Below are 20,605 nucleotides of genomic sequence, written 5' to 3' on the forward strand. Positions count from 1 at the left end.
AAGCAGGCGCACATCGGGCCAACCGTGGGCGGCAAAAATGAAAAGGAAATCCCAGCTTAAGAAAAGTCTGTGGAGATTCTCAGCCATCCAAATCGTGGTTGTCTCAAAGGTGCTTTTTAGTTTTGATTTTTTTTCCTCAAGAAGCTTCTTGGATGAGAAGCGAAACGTCTTCAAGGAAAAACCAGAAAGTTCAGCTGCCAAATTGAGGGGGGTGCTGCTTAAGAAACGTCTCTTTCCCCGCAAATAAGGGGGGAAAAAAGAAAAAAAGGTGGCACTTTCTAAATACCCCCACCCCCCACGCGCGCTCAATTGGACTCCTCGCACAGTAACGGGGGCGCCCGCCAGCCCGCCGCGCAAAGGGAGCGAGACCGCAACAGCGCTCGCAGCCGCCCAGGTGTTTCGAGGAGGGAAAAGGGCGGGGCGGGATTGGCCGGAGTGTTTGTGGGCAACAGCCGGCAGCGAAGAGCTGGCCGTCGGTGGAGAAGGGGACGCAGGGAGGAGCAATACCGGTCCGTCGGCGGCCGTCGTTGCCGAATCGAGGAACTCCGTCGCCAAGCACGGGCGCGTTTGGACGAGGCAGGCTGCTGCTTCGACGTCCTCCTGGGCTCCCCGCGGAGCTTTCCCATCCGCGTTAATTCTTCTCGCCCCCGGCTGGGTTCGCTTGACCCACTTACCCGAGGTTCATTCAGCCGCGGCTTCATTAATAATGAACCCCGGAGTTTTTTTTTTCCCCTGGGCGGGACGCATCGCAGCCCGGCCCGTGAGGCTAAACTGGGGGCGGCGAGGCGCTGCTTAATCCGCGCGCCAGTTTCCTCGCTGCCTCGCCAGCCGAAACTCCGAGGCGCTCCTCTCCCGCCCTTTGGGGAGAGGCGCGCGCTCCTGGTCAGCGGAGGGATACCTGACCCTCGGGCCTGACAGGGGAGGGGAGGGGAGGGACGCGGTCGGAGGAGGAAGGGGACTGAGGAGATAAACTGTAAAAGGTGAAGCGCTCCGGGGCTGCGCTTGGAATCCAGGAACTCGCCTCCAAAAGGCTCCGTGGCTCCTTAAATGGGATGCTGCTTAGCGCAGCAGCATGTATCCCATTTATACCAGGGAGTCCTCGACTTACGAGGCTACGCTTGAGCCCAAAATGTATGCTGCTAAACGACAACATTTAAGGGAGCCTTTGCCCCATTTTACGACTTTTCCTGCCACGTTTGTTAAGGGAATCACAGCAGTTGTTAAATTAGTATTAAGGTGGTTGTTGGAGGTTAAGGTGGTCACTGGAGAAGAGCCTAATGCTGGGAAAGATTGAGCGCAAAAGAAGAAAGGGACGACAGAGAATGAGCTGGCTATATCAGTAATGGTATTCTCTTCTCTTCACTACCGGTTCAGTAGTGGGAGCGCACACGTCTGGGCATGCGCAGAAGGTCCGTGATGACATCAGGGTGGGTGGGCAGAGCCTCACGCCATCACTACCGGTTCGCCCGAACTAGTGCGAACCAGCAGCATACCGCCTCTGGGCTGAATGGAGTAACTGAAGCAGTAGGCATGAGCTTAAATGGACTCCATAGGATGGTAGAGGACAGGAAGGCCTGGAGGAACATTGTCCATGGGGTCGCGATGGATCGGACAGGGCTTTACAACTAACAACAACAAAGGTGACTGTTAAGGGAATCTGGCTTCCCTGTTGATTTTGCTTGTCAGAAAGTTGCAACTGAGACTGCAACCGTCATAACTGTGAGTCAGTTGTTGAGCATCCTCATGTAAATCACATGACCGCATAGATACTGCGATGGTCATAAGCATGAAAAACAGTCATAGGTCTTTTTTTTTCAGCGCCATTGTAACTTTGAACTGTCACTAAGAGAGTTGTTGTAAGTCGAGGACCACCTATATAAGCACCCGCTTTTCCTGAAGGTGCCAGAAGCTTCAGTATAATAATGCTTGTGCTGTTTATGGATATCGCTCCCCAGTAAGGACTGGACTATTGAACTGAGTTTCATAAGAGAACTTAGTGCAATTACTTTAAATGCCTTTCTCTTGGTCTCGCTTACTAAGCAACTAGATAATAGAAGGTAGGAAGGGGTGTGTTTCATCAACAAAGTTAGCTAATTGTTAGGCAGACTTTTAAAATGATGCTCAGAGCATGTTTAAACCTTATCTTTAAATCTTCAGTGTGCAGCCTGTACAGTGTCAAGATCAAACCGTGCCAAACTGACATTACATTTGCTGAGAAAGCAATCAGCCTCTCCTAGCCTTTCCTAAGCCAATGTTCTGCGTTTGTGGAGTACCTAGGCACAAACTAACCAGAAAGCCTGCTTTAATGGAATCCATGATCAAGAGGCAAAAGTCTAGTGTTAGAAAATTGAATTTGCTATAATTTTCATAAGTGCCCTAAGCCACCAAGGAGTTCTCATGGAATGCTAGGTTCCATCAATTAAAGCATCAGAGGTCACCAATGGGTGGTTTAGGGACCCCTGGTGGTCTGTGAGAAAAAATTGTTGTTCCCCAGAAAAATTATTTACATTTTTTATATTGCACTAAATACTATTTATCTTTTTAAAAAATTCATATTAGTGGTCCACGGGATTTAAAATTATGAATTTAGTGGTCCCTGAGGTCTGAAAGGTTGATGACCCCTGGATTAGATAAACTGGCTAATTTTTATAACTTAATTCGTATTTGTATAAGGCTAGCTGAATCTGAATATCCTTAAATAAGCTAGGGATGCTGAGGGTAATGGTTTCCTCTTTCTCCTTCCCCTGTACCTTCTCATTATAAAATGGATTTGGTAACTGAAGATTGATCCACCTGATTGATATGAAGTCAGGTTCAGTGTACCATAATCCAGACCAATCACTATACCAAAAGTCCCAAATATTTTGTATTTTGCTATGGTCGCAAGTCTTATATATAAAGGAGATCTATCCTGGGTGTCACTATTTTTTGCATGTCAGCTTGTAAGTTAATGTACATCTTGGGTTCCTTAAATTAATTTGCCTAAAATTCAGTGAAAAAAGTGTAAAGCTAGAGGTATTACGTTCCCTTCCTTAAAAATCCTCTGGAACAATCTCCTGCCTTGATGTGGTTACTACTCCTGCCACCACCTGTTGTCCAGGGGAATGCTTTTATGTAGCATCCTCCCTCTATGATCCCGTTATAGCTAGTCCTCAACTTACAACTGTTCATTTAGCGACCAAGGTTACAGCGGCACTGAAAAAGTGACTTATAACCCTTTTTTATACTTATGATCATTACAGCATCCCCATAGTCACATGATCAAAATTCAGACGCTTGACAACTAACTCATATTTATGATGGTTGCATTGTTCCGGGGTCAGGTGATCCACCTTTTGCGACTTTCTGACAAGCAAATTCAATGGAGAAGCCAGATTCACTTAACAATCATGTTACTAACTTAACAACTGCAGGGGTTCACTTAACAACTATGGCAAGATTATAAAATGGAGCAAAATTCACTTAAATGTTTTGCTTAATAATTTTGGGCTCAGTTGTGGTGGTAAGTTGAGGACTACTTGTATGTGAGAGAAGAAAGCTTCATTCTGAATTACTTACTGGCAAATGAAAAGGAAATAAGTAATGAAAAGGAAATAAATTTTATAGCACCACCTTCCGGCTCTGTAACACTAATGTGTTTGGCTAAGCAAATTGGTCTCTCCTCCTCTTGTGCTAATGGGCAGGTAGACCAATCTCACAAGGGATGAGTAGAATCAAACTTTACTACAAAAAAGATTCATATAAAATATGCAAGGGCTGAGTTTACAGAAAACAATATCAGAAAACGTGTAAATAACTTAAACACACATAATGTTAAAATAAAAAATAATGGTATATTTTTTTTATCAGAGGCTGACTAGACACATCCCCTCTTTTCAGACACAGGCATACTGTACGTCTTCTTGCTCATTTTCACCTTCAAGGATAAGGCCTTCTCTGCAGCAGAAAGCAAATGGTTAGGTAGTCTGACTTGGTACATGACACAGGGCATGTAACTGTCCCTTGTACAGATGCCAATTGAGAACTCTGCCTGAGAGGAGATCTCTTATGTCTGTCTGTCTGTCTGTCTGTCTGTCTGTCTGTCTGTCTGTCTATATACCTATCTAGAGACAGACAGACAGATAGATAGCTATAGAGAGATAGATAGAGAGATAGAGATATCTGGATGGATGGATGGATGGATGGATAGATAGATAGATAGATAGATAGATAGATAGATGATAGATAGATAGATAGATAGATAGATAGATAGATAGATAGATAGAGACAGTGATTAGAAATAATGGCATATGTAAGGAAGGGTCCCAAAAGTCAAGAGGATACTGTAGTTGAGAGCTTATGATTGAGGCGTTGCCATTTTGTACACATCCCTAATGTTAAATTAATGCATATGCAAAGGGTGTAGAACTTTGATTGTGGGTTCAAGATTTCCATTGTTACTATTTTTGAACCACCTTATGGCCACTCCATAATGTTTTCAGTTCTGGTGCCCAGTAAGAATTCATCATTCAGAACTGTTACTGTTTTTAATTTGTCAGCTCATTGTTGTTCCCATTTGTGTTGAAATTGTTCCTTTTACAAGTAAATTGATTTCAAATTTATTGCATCGGTTCAGAGCATCATACTTTACGAATCATGCACCTCCAGATACTAATGCTTCCATTTATCAGAACAAAAGCCATCAGATCAAAGAAAAAGCTTGAAAATTATAGTAAAGTTGGAGATAAGCACTCACCCGAACAGTATCTTCTTTCCCCTTTTTGAAAGATACTAGATGGTTTTATGTTTCTAGTTCTTGGAAGATAATGAGCTGGTTTAAAATTATAGATAACAAAACGTTTTTGTCTCTTTACCATATGGTAACCACTGTTGTGTTTGACCATTGACAGTGGCTTGCAAAAGTTGACCTTTTCATGTGCTGAAGGATGCACAGAACGGTATTTTTTTTATTTTTTTCAATTTCTATAGCTGCTGATCTCAAGCAAGTGAAATTATATATGGCAGCAGAGGAAAAAATGTCATCATATATGTCAATATAGCCACGAAACAGAGTCCTTCACATCCATGCCCAGGAACAAAGCAAAGTCTTCAAAATCTTTTGAAAGGCCTACAGGGTTAAGTCATCCTCAACTCTGAAAGAAAATGCTGTAGAGGATGGGCTAGAAGAGAAGGCACATATTCTAGTCTCTGCCAGTCGAAATTCCTTGGCTGATGGGACTCTTCTCATGTCCAACCTGCCTGATAGAACTGGATGAGTAGAAACCACTGGGAAAAGATGGTCATTAAGTATTAGGATCCCAAGTCATGAAAGGCTTTAAAGGTGACAAACCAACACCTTGAATTGCACCAGGAAATACACAGGCAACCAATGCATCTCATGTAATAATGGTAATATATGTGACAAATATTTGACACCATTTACTATCCATACAGATGCATTTTGCAAAAATTAAAGTTTCTGAATGCTTTTCAAGGGCAGTCCCAGGTAGAATGCATTGCAGTAATCAAAACAAGAGATTACAAGGATGTGACTGACCATGAGTAAAGCCTTCTGGTACAGGAATGGTGCAACTTCTGCACACCCTGAAAGTGTTCAAAGGCCTTCCTAGCAATGGCTGCCCAAAATGCTCTTCTAATAGGAGCCATGAGTCCAGAAAGACTCCCACATTACACACTGGGTTTGTCTGGGTCAGAACCATTCTATCCAGGACCAAAGAGGGGAGAACCTTGTCACCAGAGGTCCAGATACCCAGAGCCATTCAGTCTTACAATACAATACAATAGCAAAGTTGGAAGGGACCTTGAAGGTCTTCTAGTCCAACCCCCTGCCTAGGCAGGAAACCCTACACTGTTTCAGACAAATGGCTATCCAACATCTTCTTAAAGACTTCCAGTGTTGGAGCATTCACAACTTCTGGAGGCAAGCTGTTCCACTGATTAATTATTCTAACTGCCAGGAAGTTTCTCCTCAGTTCTAAGTTGCTTCTCTCCTTGATTAGTTTCCACCCATTGCTTCTTGTTCTACCCTCAGGTGCCTTGGAGAATAGTTTGACTCCCTCTTCTTTGTGGCAACCCCTGAGATATTGGAACACTGCTATCATGTCTCCCCTAGTCCTTCTTTCTATTAAATTAGACTTGCATGGGTTGAAGCCCATTGTATCCCATCCTGATCCCTACAGCTTCCAAGCACTGCCACAGGATATCTACAGGGTAGCTCAGATGGCCTGGGATGGAGATATAAAGCCGGACATCAGTAGTGTATTGATGATGCTTCACTCCAAACCACTTGATGAACTCTCCCAGCAGAAGCCAAAAATGAATGAAAGCTGATTTTAGCAGATCTTTTGCAATGGGTGCCTCTACAGACTTAGTTGTATAACTTCTGAGAATTGATTTCTTGTGTTTGGAGCATAGTGCAGTAGTGTGATGCTTAACAGTAGCTAACAGCACTATCAGGTTTTTTTTCATGCATTGTGAACTATGAACCCTTTGCTATTAGAATAATCACAAATAGACTGTAATGTGCTTACCCCACAAATCAGTGTTCTAAAGTACAGAACCTCCTTGTACCTAGGTTTTATCTTCAAGATAGTGAAGCAGAGGGCAAAGGTGCTTAAGAAATGCTGACATGCATTAAAGCTCCCAGCTTTTAAAAATTCTGAAGTGATATATAATGTGATAATTTCTTGGGTCCGGCACTGTTCAGACTTCTAGAGAATTCAGTGAAAGAAGCAAAACAATGACTGTGAATCAATATTGGAGCTCCTTTTGTCTATTCCATAATGTCGATAACAAGTTTGCACCTTCCATATTCCCAATTCTAGAGAGGATGTGTACTTAAAGTGACATTGATAGAGAATATTCAGCACAGATAAGAATCACACCATTTGTTCCTGCAGGATTAAATACATTTGTAGAATTATATGAATTCTGAACTAAGAATGAGCATGTCATAATCACTGCTATAATATTGCATGGATTCAGATATGTCCTAAGATGTAAGGCTCATTAAGGTTGCTCAATTTGTTTCGCTTGCTAGAACAGGTCTTATTACACTATCTCACTTTTAATCTCGTCTCAGAAACACATTAGGGGAGAGGTCATACATCACAATAATCATGCTTTAAACTCAGTTAATACAATTGAGCATGGCAGATGTTACATGAATCAAGATTAATAGTTGCTTTAGAATTATGCAGGCATTAGTCCTCCAGGAAAACAAAGCTCATGGTAGCCAGAGAAGTGCTGGAACATCTGCATGCAGAGGTCTTCACCAAATTGGTGCTCCCCTATTATATTGTATAATTGCTTATCCAGAACAGGTGGTAATTGAGAAAGGCTAATATAAGTAATCCCTTGCGCCACATAACAGAGTGAGCTCCCGTTACTTGTCCCAGCTTCTGCCAACCTAGCATTTCAAAAGCATGTAAAAATGAAAGTACAAAAATAGGAACCACCTTTGGTGGGAAGGTAACAGCATTCCGTGCACATTCAGCGTTTAGTCATGCCGGCCATATGGCCATGGAGATCTCTTCGGACAGCGCTGGCTCTTTGGCTTTGAAATGGACATGAGCATCGCCCCCTCGGAAATGACTAGCACATGTGTGAGGGGAACCTTTACTTTTAATATAAGTAAAGAAATCTGCATCTTCTAATCTAAGAGTAGGCTTTTTTCAAATTGCAGTTTGGAAATGTAACTAAAGTATGATTATCTTTCAGTTTTTCCATAGATCTTTCACGTTGCAGTATTCCTATTTAAATTTATATTTTATAGATATGTAATAGAGGATCAACTTTAAATATTGCTGGTGTAATGCCAGTAATACAAAAATATAGCTAAAATTGCATCCTTTTGGTAAGAAATGATTGTACCCTTGCACTGTACTGACTATTATTTTTCGTTTTTTTTCCACACAGAGGAAAGTAAAGGAAAACGTAGGGTAAGTGTTCATGCTGAAAAACATGGAAGCTTTGTTCTTAGTGGACCACTACTCTTTTTCTTCATTCTTCTAAGAACACATTTGCTCTCTATAATCTCTGACAGCTTCTAATGCAAAATTCACAGCTGATTTTGCTCTTTGCTTATAAGGTTATGTTAACTTAATCCCTTTGAATGTAGCCTTTACAGCAGAGATGGTATTCAGCAGGTTCTGACCAGTTCTGGAGAACCAGTAGAGGACATTTTGAGTAGTTCGGAGAACCGGAAAATGCCACCTCTGACTGGCCCCACCCCCATCTATTCTCTGCTCCCGAGTCCCAGCTGGTCAGGAAGGAATAGGGATTTTGTAGTAACCTTCTCCTGGAGTGGGGAGGGAATGGAGTATCCTTCATTGGAGGATGGAGAGGGGAATATCCTTCCCCTGGAGTGGGATGGGAATGGAGATTTTACAGTATCCTTCCCCTGCCACACCCACCAAGCCATGTCATGCCCACAAAGCCATGCCACGCCCACAAAGCCATGCCCACAGAACCGGTAGTAAAAAAAATTGAATCCCACCACTGCTTTACTGGTAGTCCTCAACTTACAACAGTTCATTTAGTGACCGTTTCAAGTTACAACGGCACTGACTTTTGACCATATTTCACACGACCGTTGCAGCATCTCCATGGTCACATGATCAAAATTCAGATGCTTGGCAACTGCTTCATAATTTATTATGGTTGCAGTGTCCTGGGGGCACGTTTTGCGACCTTTTGACAAGAAAAATCAATGGAGCCAGATTTATTTAACAACTGTGTTACTAACTTAATGACTGCAATGATTCACTTAACAAGAGTGGCAAGAAAAGAGGTAAAATGGAACAAAACTCACTTAACAAATGTTTCCCTTACCAACATACATTTTGGCTCAATTATGGTTGTAAGTTCAGGACTATCTATCTATATTTATTTATTGACTTGTTTTATTAGTAATTTGAAAAGTAAAAGAGAGAGATTACATCAAAGTGTTACAAATCTTTTTCTGATTAACTTATTATGGTTAGTCTATATTAAAATACATGTTTGAATTTTAATTAAATCTAGCAAAAATTATATTCTCTAATCATAATATATAGCCCATAGATGAACTAGGATTTATTAGGGGGTTTAATGGTGTTAGTGAATTTATCTAATGAATTTGTTTGTAGTGCTTAGCTATCCTGTCAGAGACTGCACATTAGCATACAGCATATTCCAATAATGATGAAGCATTATCCACTCATTTCTTTTTTCTTCATCCCCTCCATTTTAGTTTATAGAACAGTTACAGTGCGATGCTATCCAGGGGCTCCTGAATCTTTGCTATGTCTAGGCCAAATGTACTCAGAGAGGGAGCAGTTTATAAATTTGTGTTGTTTCATCACTTTTTTTCCTTGAAGCACATTAGTAAACATGGTAAAACAGTTGTATAGTTTTATAAACATTGCTGTTAATTTTGTTATTATTTTTGTCTTATTGCAGGCTGGTTGCTTTGGCTACCCAATTAGTATCTTCTTCATAGTCATCAATGAATTCTGTGAAAGATTCTCCTACTATGGAATGCGAGGTGATTTTAAAAAATTTATATTCTAAGTTGGAATTGCTGTTGATGCACCTGATCACTGATTTTCCCTTTAACTCATCTTATTATTTTCTCTTTTTTTTTTAGCTGTGCTTGTCCTCTATTTCAAGTTTTTTCTCCACTGGGATGATAATCTGTCTACTGCTATTTATCACACATTTGTTGCTCTCTGCTATCTAACGCCTATCCTTGGAGCACTCGTAGCTGACTCCTGGCTGGGAAAGTTCAAGTGAGTGTATATCAGTGAGAAAGCATACTTAGGAGATTCAATTTTTTTTCCCTGGGGCATTTGAAAGTGGGATTTATTTCCTTAATTCAGAATTGGATCAAATTACTGCACATTTCATTAATCAATCAATATATAATCCAGGATCCTGTATGAAAGCTAAGAAGCTTGACTTAAGTAGAGAAATGCATATTTTCTTTCAGGCATAATGTGTGCTTGGTGTACTTCAGTAAGTAGGTACAGTAGTAGCAGGCCTAAAGGCAGAAAAATAGCTGTATATATATATATATATATGTATGTATGTATGTGTGTATGTATGTATGTATGTATGTATGTATGTATATGTATATGTACGGTATATATATATATATATATATATATATATATATATATATATATATATATATATATATATATATATATATATATATATATATATGAGTGTGTGTGTGTGTGTGTTGTATTTGTACTGATTGTGTGTGTGTGTGTGTATTTGTGTTGTATTTGTGCTGATAAATAAATAAAGGGAGACTTTATTTATCAGCACAAATACAAATCAAACATAGCAAAGGCAACATTAAGGACAGAAAGGGGGAGTAGTGAGTCCCCTCCCATATTTGGGCATACCAGGGGTTGTAACACAAATACATACATACATACATACATACATACATACAAATATATAAATATATATATAAATATATATATATATATATGCTGGTCTTGTTGTATTCTGGTCTTTTCCCGTGTAAGATTGAGATTGTCTACTCGCATAAGCATAAAACCGAAAACAGCAGCCTGAAGATGGTGGAGTGGGACCTCGCTGGAACATTGCCAAGACAATCTCAATCTTACACGGGAAAAGACCTGAATACAACAAGACCAGCATACTACACCCATGAAAACACACACACACACACACACACAATTCTGCTTCTGTCATATTAAAATTATAATTCAGTATTTTGAGAAATAGGGGGGAGGCATATTCATGGCTTGTAGGCCCTTGTATACACACCTTTAATTTAATACTTAATTTTTCATTTCCTATCCAGTGAATAGGCAACAGATACAGTGGCTCAGTGGCTAAGATGCTGAGCTTGTTGATCAGAAAGGTCGGCAGTTCACCGGTTCGAATCCCTAGTGCCGCGTAACAGAGTGAGCTCCCATTACTTGTCCCAGCTTCTGCCAACCTAGCAGTTCGAAAGCATGTAAAAATGCGAGTAGAAAAAATAGGAACCACCTTTGGTGGGAAGGTAACAGCGTTCCATGCACCTTCGGCGTTTAGTCATGCTGGGCCACATGACCATGGAAACGTCTTCGGCTCTTCGGCTTTGAAACGGAGATGAGCACCGCCCCTAGAGTCAGGAACGAATAGTATGTATGTGCGCTGGGAACCTTTACCTTTACCTATCCAGTGAATAATATAATTTTCCTCTTAAAAAGATTATGGCAGTGTAGTTTTCTGGCTTCTAGGAGGAAAGTTGACTTCCACCATATACAGTGCACACTTACTTCTTCTGGCCGCCTCTTAAGTCAAACACAGCTGGTCCCAGAATTGCACTACCACTTCAGAAGGCAGTTGCATGAACGCAGGAGAAAACATAGGTATTTCAGAAAGTTGCAGACAGGTATAATAGTCCCTATATGCATGCCCTCATATTTTTCCCTTCAAATGGCAGAAACTGCTGCCCTAATCCAGGTGCACTGCTGGAGGAATACCTATCACTTTTTACTTCTACCAAAGCCATTGATTGATCAAGTCAGTGTCAATGTAGACACCACATAAACAGATTTTTCTATGACAATCTGTGCCCAAGGTAGAAGAAAAAGATTACAATGCCTAGGAAACATGCAACATTTTTATATTCCCACAAATCTTAAATTCCAGCTCATACTTTGTTTTAGTTATAAAATTCAGCTAAGCTATCCTGGTCAGAGAAAAATTTTATTAAAGAAAATTGCAAAATTATGTCAGAGGTAATTTACATGTAAGACCTTGTTAACTATTATAATGAGCATCAAGTAGATTAATCATATCAATTAAAGTGATGCTTTGATTTAATGTTGCCATTCGCTGTTTGTTTCACCGGGAAGTTATTTCCCACTTTGTTCTTCTGGGAATACTGGTTTCATGGGAGATCAAGAGACGACAGATCTGATATTTTATATCTTTATTACTGTAACAGTGAAAACTCAGTAGATTTCCCGTATCTATTTTCCACTGTGATTACTATCATATGACCAGGAAATATATACATTCATTGATGGAGGAAGAACACATATTTTATTTCTCAAAAAGCACAACTGAACTTGTCAATTGAGAATCTAATCAAACGTTCAAAGATTCACAATAAATGAACAAATGATCTTATGCTATGTAAATTTGATGTTTTCTACTTTAATAAAGTGTTTTATTGGAAATTTATAAATCACATACAAAACAAATATAAAGACTTTTGACTTCTAGATAGTTATTTTAAACACCAGTTGTACATGACAATACTTTCTTAAAAGTGGACTTACTGTTTAACATTACTAGAATTATTTGGACAGAAGATCGTTGAGTACAGCAGATATACTGTACCTAGAAAACAGAAAATAAGGTTTTTCAGAAGGCTTCTTCATTGCATATATTAATACATGAGGTTTAAGCCACATTTATACGAAAATTTAATGCAGTAATGGGTGTGCATAAACAGATACTGTGTATGTGAAAGTGTGTGTTTCTGAGTGTGAATACTCTGTGCAAACAGGATTAATTTCAAAGGCACCCAGTTTCAATTGATTTTTTTTTGCTCATTTTTCTACACTTGGAATTTAATTTGAAAGACAATAGCAAACCATATATTACTGCCAGGAAAATTATATAACCATGTCCCTAAAGTCCCCAGGAGATATATTCTGTTTGACAGTCTTACCTTTTTACTATTTTTTTCACTCCATTATCCATTTTCCCCCTAAGGAGCTGCTAATACTGACAACCCAAATAGAAAAAAACCATCAAATATGGAATAGCATTCAGTAATATTTACATATGTGCAATTGAGTATGCTCATTTTTTTAAATTATTCCACACTATTAAACTGAGTGAACCAATGTATTAAAAAAAGAGTGAGAGAGACATCATTAAAAATGCACCTTCTGTCTGCGCCCTTCATTACAGGACCATTATTTCCTTGTCCATTGTGTACACAGTTGGGCAAGCTGTCTTGTCGATAAGTTCCATAAATGACTTGATGGATGGAAATCATGATGGTGCTCCAGATGACATTAAAATTCCCATGTAAGTTGCACTTATCTTTATCTTCTATATCAACACATATTGGGACCTATTAGGCATTCAGTGTACCACAAATCTGTTTACTGTTAGCTTAATTATTGTAGCCTTGGTTCCTCCCTTTCTATCGTCCTATGACCCTGTCATGTGGCAAAGTCCAAGGAGCGTATTTCTGATATAGCAACACATTGCAGATCTGCTTTTGTGGACAAAGTGCTTCCGTTACTGTCTTTTGATTGTGCTGTGAAAACCATTTGCAAGAGTTTGGTTTTTCAAAATGGAAACTTTGTCAGCTTGCACTCTCCATTTTCAAAGAAAATTACTAATTTTATAGCACGTTGTTAAAGATTAATTGTTAGGTACAAGCTAATTTTTTAGAGAACAGCAACAAAGATGATTAGGAGATCGGAGGCTAAAACATATGAAGAATGGTTGCAGGAACTGGGTATGTCTAGTTTAATGAAAAGAAGGACTAGGGGAGACATGATAGCAGTGTTCCAATATCTCAAGGGTTGCCACAAAGAAGAGGGAGTCAAACTATTCTCCAAAGCACCTGAGGGCAAGACAAGAAGCAATGGGTGGAAACTAATTAAGGAGAGAAGCAACTTAGAACTAAGGAGAAATTTCCTGACAGTTAGAACAATTAATCAGTGGAACAGCTTGCCTCCAGAAGTTGTGAATGCTCCAACACTGGAAGTTTTTAAAAAGATGTTGGATAACCCTACAGTTGGTGTAGGGTTTCCTGTCTGGGCAGGGGGTTGGACTAGAAGACCTCCAAAGTCCCTTCCAACTCTGTTATTCCATTCTATTCTATTCTTGCCCTTCTACATTACTACATAGGAAATAATCCTCTCTCTGCCCAATACTAATGACTAGATTAGATGCTTGTCCATTATAAAATTAATCTTTCAAAAATGTACTTTATAATAGTAATCAATGTTTACAGGAGACGGGAAAACTAAATGGTTCACAGAAACAACATGGAAGACTTTTGGATAAACATTTTACATGTTTACAGATTATTTCCAGAAAATTCTGTATATCCAGAAATACCTTTGTAATGTTGGATTGCTTTTAACTTTTGTCTAGCATAGTAGTGTGCATGCCAGTTTTCATTCTTGATCTATACTCTTATTTATGTCTTCATTAATTCCCAAGGATGCATATTTCCCCTGCAGATGTTCCCAGGTCAGGGGTTTTCTTTCTTTATATGCTGGCGGGCTTCAGTTTAATGAGCTCATCTTAGTATTTATTATTGTCATGGTTGGTTTTGAGTTTATGGGTCATGTACATATAATTTGGATCTTAAATGTATTGCAATAATCACCATTATGATGGTAAGCTCGGCGTAAATCTATACCATATTAAAATATGCTTTGGATAGGATATTAGCCAACATGTATTTGTTTCGTGGTGTATTTTTTAATTCCAGTTTTCCAAATCCTATTTTCACAGTGGTTCACCTTCAGGGTGGCTAGATATATTTTGTGCTGCAATCCCTTTGGGGTTTTCAGAGATTCTATTATATGCCTCAGCTGTTTGCATGTAGCCCATTAGCAAGTACATCTCAATGTTCAAAGTAAAATATAGATAGAAAAATACATGTGAAAAGACCAGGGTACTTTTTACATGACTCACCTATTATGGTTAATCTGTTGTTGCAGAGCTTTCTCTATGATCGGTTTGGTCCTTATTGCTCTGGGAACTGGTGGCATCAAACCATGCGTTGCAGCCTTTGGGGGAGATCAGTTTGAAGAAGACCAGGTATCAATTTTATTTCACTACTTGCAAATATTGTGAACTATCATGCTTTGGTTTAATTCTTGGTTGTATGACAGTATTGCTGCCATATTGGACCATAAGAAGCAAACAGAGGATTTCATTTGAATTGTATGTGTGCGTGGCACTATGGAGATTTCTGACATTCTATTTACAATATGCAACAAGATTCAATGGAAGTATAGCAGATCTTCATAATATTTCAGATTTAATATCAACTTCTGTCTAGAATACCTGAAAAGTTTGTTCTTTAACTTCTTTCTCTCCTGCTTCACCATGTAGCTTATACTTTTTCCAGTACTGTACAGTATCTTTGCCACAGCTACAGTTTGGCTGAAATTTCCTTAGCCAAACTTACATTTGGCAACTTTCTCCTGAGGAACAAATGTAGTCATTTGAGCCCCAGTAATCATCTGCTGTTTAACTTATTTCCATGTAGATTTAAAGAATGCAGGTAGTTGTCCTTGACATGACAATTCAAGATCAGAATTTCCATTGCCAAGAAAAGGAGTGAATCACTGCAGTTAAGTGAACCAAACAGTCATTAAGCAAATCGACTTTCCCCACTGATTTTGCTTGTCAGAAACCAGCTGGGAAGATCTCAAATGACTATTGTATGACTCCAGGACACTGTAACCAATGAAAATACATGCCAGTTGCCAAGCATTAAAATGTTGGTCGTGTGACTGTGGGGATGCTGCTACAGTCATAAGTGCAAATAACCAAGCATAAGTCATTTTTTTAGGGCCTTTGAAACTTTGAACATTGCTAAATGAATAGTTGTAAGGACTACCTGTAAAGATTATTTTATGAAACTTTTAAAAGCAATATGATAAATGATTTTGCAAAACGTATTTATTTATAGACACCCTACAGTTTTATATTAGAAAAATGTCAAATACTAATTGATAATGAGGTTCTTTTTTGTATTTCAGGAAAAACAAAGAAGCAGGTTCTTCTCTATATTTTATCTTTCTATTAATGCTGGAAGCCTTCTTTCTACTATCATCACCCCAATACTTAGAGGTAATTTTTTTCATCAGATTGATAAGTTTGTCTTGATATAAGCATGGGTTTGCTAAACACACAAATATAAAGGTAGCCATTTAGGAGGGATCTGTTTTGGTCTGTGCTTGTGATTAAACCAGTATGCTTCTGATTACAAGCAACCTATGATTGTTTTAATCTTTTGTTATCTACTCTTGAAGTGACAAAATTAGTAGACAGTGACAAAATTAGTGGGCCAGTGAAATGCTATAGATACCGTTTATTTGGACTTCAATAAGGCATTTGATAAAGTAGACTATAACTTTCTACTTAACAAGATACAAAAATGTGGCTTAGACAACATCACTACGGGATGGATGTGTAACTGGCAGACCAATCGCATTCAATATGCAAGCCTTATTAGAACTGCATCTACATGGAGAGAAGTGTGCAGTGGGGTACCCCAATGCTCTGTCTTAGGCTCAGTACTCCTCAATATCTTCATCAATGGTTTAGATGAGGGGATAGAAGGGGAACTCATCAAATTTGCAGACATCACCAAGCTGACCGGAATAGCCAATACTCTGAAGATAGACTCAAGATACAGAAGGATCTTTACGGACTTGAACACTGGGCCCTATCTAACAAAATGAAATTCAATGGTGAGGAAAGTAAAGTTCTGCATTTAGGCAAGAAAAACTAAATGCATAGGTAGATGGAATCTGGCTCAATAGTAGTAACTGCACGAAGAACCTTGGAGTCTTATGAACAACCACTTAAATATGAGCCATTTTATAATGCCATGGTAAAATCACACTTGGAATATTTAATCCAGTTTTGGTTGCCATGATATAAAAAAGATGCTGAGACTCTAGAGTCTCTAGATGATTGGGGACTGTAAGCTAAAACACATGAAGAACTTTTGTAAGAATTGGGTTTGTCTAGTTTAATGAAGAGAAGGACTAGAAGACTAGAGGTAATATAATAGCAATTTTCCATATCTGAGGAGCCGACACAAAGAAGAGGGCAGGACAAGAAGCAATGGATGGAAATTAATCAAGAAGAGAAGCAACCTAGATTAACAAATTTCCTGAAGTGAAAACAATTGATCAGTAGAACAACTTGCCTCCAGAAGTTGTGGGTGCTCCAACACTGGAGGTTTTAAAAAGGAGATTAGACAACTATTTGTCTGAAGTGGTATAGGTCTCCTACTTGAGCAGAGGGGTGGACTAGAAGATCTCCAAGGTCCCTTCCAATTCTGTTATTCTGAAATCCCAGCAAGTGAAACATAAATAGCCACTTTCTTTCCCTATTGTTTCTGGCACTGGTCAAATGTCCTTTCTGATTTATATAAGAATTTGATTTATATAATAATTTGATTTATATAATTTGATTTATATAATAATTTGATTTATATTATAATAATTTGATTTATATTATAATAATTTGATTTATATTATAATAATTTGATTTATATAAGAATCCTGTTTGGAATCCAAGCCATAGACTTTAGTAATAGTGGAAACATTAACAGCAACAATTAAATTGGTTTATATAAGTCAGAATACAAATGTCCTGGCTATAAAAGCTAGGTGTGTGTGTACTGTATATGTGTGCATATATCTATGTCTCTGTCTCTATCTCCATCATCTCTATCTCTCCGGGTAGATCTGCCCAGAAGAAACAAATGAATATGGAATTATTTACCCCAGGGTGGGAAGACGCAGCAGGAGGGGAACAGTCCAAAGTCCACCATGCAGACTAAATATATTTTCCGCATAGAGAGGATTTTCTTAGAATAGCTTAGTATCAAGAAAGCATGACCTAGGACAGTAGAACAGTTGAAGAATGTGCTACAGATATGCCCTAAGAAGTCAATAAATCATTACAAGCTGCCTATATTTCCAAATGAGACTCCTATATATAAACGTTTGTTCACATGTAATTTACGGCGACTGTTGCAGAAAAACCACAACTTATGCCTCCCGCTTATTTTTTTGTACAGGAGTGGAATGTGGAGTTCACGACAAACAACAATGTTACCCTCTGGCATTTGGCGTTCCTGCTGCCCTAATGGCTATTGCACTGTGTAAGTACAGACATTTAATCAGATGTCCTGCTTTTATTTACTCCCATATGATTAATTTTGTTACAGTGATATAATTGTACAGGTAGTCCTCAACTTAGGACCATTTGTTTAAGTCACGATGGCCTCTATTCTCAGAAAAGGTGACTTACGACTGGTGCTTGAGCGTACAACCTTGCACACACACACACACACCCACCACAGTCATGTGATTACAATTTGGGCACTTGGCGATTTGTTTGGGTTTATGATGGTTGCAGTGGATTGAAGTCATGTGATCATGAATTGCCACCTTCCCAGGCAGTTTCTAACAAGCAAAGCCAATTGGGGAAGCTGGATTTGCTTAAAAACTATGTGATTTGCTTATTGTCCATGGTAAAAATGGTCATAAAGTCAGGTTAGCCATAAAAAGACTCACAGATTGACTGCACTGCTTAGCGACCAAAATTTCAGTTCCAATTGTGGTCACAACTACCTGTAATGTCTTCTGGTTCATTATGACCATTTCCTGACGACATTGATCAATTATGGATTGTGCATGAGAGATAGTTTTCAGAAGAATAATAGACTGTCAGAAAATACATATGTAGATCTTAAATTTAATAGCAGATTCCCCCTCTCCTTACTTATTTAATACTAGTTCTTAAACTATAAATTGATTTTCTACCCAACCCCCCCCCCCTTTTGTTGAAATTTAAACACTTTCTCCAAATTTGCTATCTTTTGGTTTCTGTCTGCAGTTGTGTTCATAGCCGGAAGCAAAATGTACAAGAAAGTGAAACCGGAAGGCAACATCATGGTCCAAGTCGGTAAATGCATTTCGGTAAGCAATCTAAAATGCAAGACTAACATTTTCAAGGGCAGTTTATTTTCTTGAACTTGACATTGAAATAAATCTGTATTCAGTGATTTTCTTACTAGCTGTCTCAGGGTTTCCCTTTTTTTCTGAACTATATAAAAACCCTTAATCTGAATACCAGTTCTAGTTACTTACCTAGAATTATTACAGTTTGGGATTTAGCTGTAGACCGATTGTTTGCTGATCAGAAATATTCCTCTTCCTGATTCTTGCCTAAAATGTTTTTCATGATCTCTGAAGCCTAATCTGCATTTATGAAGGCAGAGTTGTCAATTAGGAGAAAAAGTGTAAAAAGCTTTTTGGCAGGCCTCTTTTTCCAAGGGTTCTTTGGTAAATATAGTAATAGCAATAGCACTTACACTTATATACCATTTCACAATCCTTTACAGTCCTCCCTAAGTGATTTACAGAGTCAGTATATTGCCCCCAACAATTTGGATCCTCATTTTACTGATTTTGGAAGGATGGAAGGCTGAGTTAACCTTGAGCCGGTTAGGATCAAGCATCTGGCTGTGGGCAGAGTTAGCCAGGAATACTGCATTCTAACCATGGCACCACCATGGCTCTTACAATTATGCAATTGATCTGGAAATATAATTATAATATGCAGATCAAACCTCCTTATGCTCCATATGAAGAATTCTTGGCTCTTCTTCCTTCAATTCATCTCCAGGAAAAATAAACATGAAGGTAGTTTAGTTCTACCTATCTAATGTCAAAATTACAGAAGTTGACAAACTGAAATCCAAGAAGAAAAGACTGTACCTTGGGTAGCAAAACCAGAACAAAATTTGTCCCTACCTTGTTCAACCAATTAAACCAAATGTTTCCATGCAAAAAGTATTGTGGTCAGGGGAAAAGAAATATATGCAGAATTTTTAAAAATGTGTAGGCAGCCTAGTCAAACCACTTACTTATACCTGGTTAAAAATGTTTTTAGCTTTAAGTATTTTAAAGGCTGCATGTTGCCTTCCTGCTTGGATATTAGATGCTACTCTTGCTCTTTTTTCTTTTTCCCTTTTATTGTTTCTTGAGGACTATATTTATTTTTTCCGGACAATGGAAAATAAATGAATGTTAATATCACTGGGAGAACTCCTGCTAAATATTCCAGAAAATCAGCAGCTATCCACTGACTGATTTCTTTGTCCTAAAGACATTATGGGAATATGATTAAGATGCAGACTAGTTATGCCATAGTATTAAAAAGTTTAATGGGAAAAGTATTTTTGGAAAACAGTATCTGAACACCATCTGGGATCAATATGCCCGCTACTTTGGGGTCACTACTATGCTGTCCCAAAATTTAACATAGTTGCCTAATAAAAAGAAGGAAGTTTTATATTCTGAATAAAGCATCTATTACAAACTTAGCAACTGTAAGACATGCAGCCTTTAACTCCCAGAATTCCCCAGCCAGCATGAGTTGAAGTCTGCACATCTTAAAGGTACTGAGGTTGAGAAACACTGATTTATTGAGTCAGCCTTTAAATAACTCTTTGGGTTCCTTAAATTTATCTTCTTGCTGGAAGTTTTTGTCCCATTTCAGTGGTGGGATTCAGCCAGTTCACACTGGTTCAAACGAACCAGTTGTTAAATTACACACACACACACACACACACACACACACACCACTATCAGAGTGGATCCTGGGCGCTGCGCTGCAATGGAGAAATGGGCAATGGAGCGACCAGCACGAGGGAAGGAGAAGGCTGCTTTCCCTACTCCTTCCTTCATGCCAGCTACCATTGTCCATTTCTCCATTGAAGGGAAGCATCCAGGATCCCCTTTGATAGCAGTGGGTGGGTAATTTAACACCCAGTTTGCCTGGGGTCAGGTTGGCCATC

General features: G+C 38.8%; 1 protein-coding gene across 2 annotated transcripts in view; it reads left to right on the forward strand.

Annotated features, from left to right (window-relative positions):
* SLC15A1 (solute carrier family 15 member 1) overlaps positions 1-20,605 on the forward strand; it is a 42,279-nt gene that overhangs the window by 779 nt on the left and 20,895 nt on the right. Inside the window, exons 1-9 of one of the 2 annotated variants that reach the window (XM_081948190.1) lie at positions 672-679; positions 7,918-7,940; positions 9,442-9,526; positions 9,629-9,770; positions 12,934-13,053; positions 14,712-14,811; positions 15,762-15,852; positions 17,819-17,902; positions 18,640-18,722. In XM_081948190.1, coding sequence (XP_081804316.1) covers positions 9,520-9,526; positions 9,629-9,770; positions 12,934-13,053; positions 14,712-14,811; positions 15,762-15,852; positions 17,819-17,902; positions 18,640-18,722 — 627 coding nt within the window. In that variant the 5' untranslated portion in view covers positions 672-679; positions 7,918-7,940; positions 9,442-9,519. Of the gene's footprint in view, positions 1-671; positions 680-7,917; positions 7,941-9,441; positions 9,527-9,628; positions 9,771-12,933; positions 13,054-14,711; positions 14,812-15,761; positions 15,853-17,818; positions 17,903-18,639; positions 18,723-20,605 lie in introns of those variants that run through there. The other variant, XM_081948189.1, reaches the window with a different exon arrangement.

This window comes from Natrix helvetica (assembly GCF_964273705.1).
Source record: "Natrix helvetica genome assembly, chromosome: 3".
NCBI lineage: Eukaryota > Metazoa > Chordata > Lepidosauria > Squamata > Natricidae > Natrix > Natrix helvetica.